This window comes from Etheostoma spectabile, chromosome 5 (genome assembly GCF_008692095.1).
Source record: "Etheostoma spectabile isolate EspeVRDwgs_2016 chromosome 5, UIUC_Espe_1.0, whole genome shotgun sequence".
Classification (NCBI taxonomy): domain Eukaryota; kingdom Metazoa; phylum Chordata; class Actinopteri; order Perciformes; family Percidae; genus Etheostoma; species Etheostoma spectabile.
Genome location: NC_045737.1, coordinates 24982149 through 24985230, shown reverse-complemented (window position 1 = coordinate 24985230; position 3082 = coordinate 24982149). Strand labels below are relative to the sequence as shown.

The following is a 3082-nucleotide window of genomic DNA, read 5'->3' as shown; positions in this document are numbered from 1 at the left end:
TGAATGAGAAGGTGTGTCCAAACTGTACTGTACTGTATATTCAACAATCATGTGTCCTGTCAAAAATCCCTAGATGCTGATTCTGTTCACAAATCAGCTATATGCCAATACATATTAGATGTCACTGGTTGTGATTCTTCAGATGCCACATTTCTCACCTGACTGTCTGACAGTGTGTACAGTTGCAGCTCTCCGGTGGCAGATGCCATTCCCAGCACTGCCCTCCCTGACACCGGCACATGGCACCTGAGAACATGCAAAGGAATTAACAAGAGGGAAGCAGCCAAAAACTGTGTTCAAAAATGTTCCCTATCACGGAAATAGTGCACTGTATAGTGTGTTCGTCATTTTGTAGTGGTGTTTGAATTCTCTGCGGTTAATTTCATTCACTGTATAGTCCGCTTTAAAACCCACAATACACAGCTAATTTGAGCACACATAAAATGTTCCCTACATTTTCCACATGTATCCCGCAATTCTTTTGTTTCTTAACAGTGGAAATGTAACATGCACCATATATACAACATAACTCTCCTCCTGAGTGCTCATCAACTGACGCAAGTCACTCAACGATTTGTTTTCAGGGAGTTTTACGATGTGTCCGAAATCTGGTTAGGTCGTTCCCTATATAGGGCGCTATTTAATAAACACTATATATGGAATAGGGAGTGAGTGAGTGAGGGAACAGTTTCAAAAACAGCTTATGACATCAATAACTGGTCTAACCTGATATCTTACCATTTCAAATCTAAAATGGCCGCAGTGTCCATGCGCTGTAGCTCAGTGAGAGGAGGGATCATAGATCCCTCTTGCCGAAATTCAAAAAGGTACAAGCGACCAGTCCGCTTTGGGGTGGCATCCTCTTCCTCTGCCTACACAAAGAAAATGAAAAGGACGCCATCAGTCGACGGTCAGATACCAACAGGAGCCCCACTATGTACCTGATACTCCTGCATTAAATTGAGTCACAAAGAACTCAGGCAGCACAATTCATCATCCTTCATTAACCCTTTTGCTCTTTGGGGAGCATAGATCATTTATGAACTTCCTCCAGCTGGTTCGGTGCAATTTTCTCTGCTTACTTCCAAGATGTTGCTGCTTTCTTGAGTTTTACCTCGACAGACATTTTCCAGCTGTTTCTTGGCAGCACAATTAATTGTATAATAATCATTATGACTTCACAAGGGCAGGCTTGGCAAAGTATGTCCTATAGATTAAATGTTACTAATTAATTTGGTTAGCACCATTAACGGCACATTTAAAATGAAATGAAACAATAAGTACGAGGTATGAAGTGGTGACTTTCTTTAATTTGAGTGTGTTTGCTGTAAACAAAAACAGACCTGTGTGATGAGTATAATTGGGCTATGTATGGACAACCCCAACTAATTTTTGCCCTGCTATTGGGACCCAGGTCTAGATTTGGAAACAGGGCCTTTGGATAAGGTTCTATAAATTGACACTGTGCTTAAATGGAGCATTACAACTTACAAACTGACTATCAAACTTATACTTTTCACAAAACAAGTGCACCTGGATATCTCAGGGCTAGGGCTGCACAATTATTCGTGTTAAAGTCAAAATATGTGTCAAAGCATTCTGGTATTGTGGTGCCACAGAGACATCCCAACTTACAAATCACATCCTAAGGACTAAATTGTGATAGTTTTCAATGATAATGATACAAAAATGATTATCCAATATCGTGGATCACATCACAGTCTCATCCTTGTCACGATGACAGCAAGCACATAACCAATGTATCGTTAGTTCCAAGTTTGATTAATCCCATGTGGTCTAAAAGAGGAGAATCAATGGCACTGCACTGGGAAAGCAGTGTTCCTGTGGACAGTAACGACTGAAAAAGGTTTGATGTTGTCATACCGTGTTTACAGATAGGAAACACCGGACACTAATGCTCTACAACTACAACTACAGATGAAAACAGGCCAGGAAGTGTCGCTTAGTACAAGGTTCTGCCCATGCGACAGGTAATAGGATGTACCGGGGCATTGTTCGTATAACCTCACCCCTTTTTGCAGCTGATACGTCCCGCAGGCCAGGACGTCGTGGCTTGATGAAACAGGACACCACTCCACAGAGTCAGCACTCAGCTCCGTGTCAAACACCTGTAGATTACGGGTCCTCGACTTCCAAGCCATGACCACCTGCTTTGCATAACGTTAGGGTTACTGTGCCAGTACTATAACTAAAAAGCAGAATTATATTCCGTTACGTCTCGGCTAGTAGTACGTTAGACCCTAAGCAATACTATCTAGCTAACTTCTAGTAGGCTATCTGAGCTAAATAATCTGCTTGACAGTTAGCTAGCAGCTAACGTTATACCCACCCTGTGGTTTTAATTTACTCACTGCAGTCTTACGCGGCACAAACAGTTAGACACTTCAGATAGTGAACAGGTATTCAACGGGTTAATTAAATGTCCAAAGTTAAGCTTACATTTGTTTAATACCGAATGTCCAGAGAAACGAAACATTAACAACAAACTCACACGTGAGTCAGCTACGACTGGACGACTCTATACGTCATTACGTCATCGCTTGGCGTCAAGGGTATGGGTGCGTTAAGGAACTACTGCAAAACAGCAAGATCAAATCGCCAGTACGTTTATCATAGAATGGGAATGCATATGGTAGATATGGATGGGAAAACAAATGATTTTGGTTATAGGTATCATAACTAATTTCTGTGTATCATAACTAATTTCTGTGCTAACTAAAATACATTCTGTACCCAAAACAGGAAAGTTTGCTTGGTATATCCAGCTAGACATATCTCTTTATACGTCTATGTATCAGCAATCATGTATTGTTGGAAGCACCAAGTGTCAACCATGGTGGTATTAAGATTTTTATTTACTGCTGCTGGTTTTTGTTTTTGTATTTGTTTCTCAGCCTTTATTATTCAGCCGTTTTATTTTAATCAGTTTTTATATATACAATATTCAATGCTGTCCAAACTGCTCCAAGGACGAAGTAGATTGGATGAATGGTTCATGAGATTTTTCAAAGACACACACACACACACACACACACACACATACACACACACACACACACAC

General features: G+C 40.8%; 1 protein-coding gene across 6 annotated transcripts in view; it reads right to left on the bottom strand.

The window, feature by feature from the left end:
* dph7 (diphthamide biosynthesis 7) overlaps positions 1 to 2587 on the bottom strand; it is a 10631-nt gene extending 8044 nt beyond the window's left edge. Inside the window, exons 1-4 of one of the 6 annotated variants that reach the window (XM_032516667.1) lie at positions 2461 to 2587; positions 2031 to 2168; positions 739 to 872; positions 159 to 246 (exon numbers count right to left, since the gene is read on the bottom strand). In XM_032516667.1, the coding sequence (XP_032372558.1) occupies positions 159 to 246; positions 739 to 872; positions 2031 to 2162 (354 nt within the window). In that variant the 5' untranslated portion in view covers positions 2163 to 2168; positions 2461 to 2587. Of the gene's footprint in view, positions 1 to 158; positions 247 to 738; positions 873 to 2030; positions 2172 to 2350 lie in introns of all 6 variants that reach the window. The other 5 variants (XM_032516668.1, XM_032516665.1, XM_032516664.1 and 2 more) reach the window with 5 other exon arrangements.
* Between the last annotated feature and the right edge of the window lie 495 nt (positions 2588 to 3082).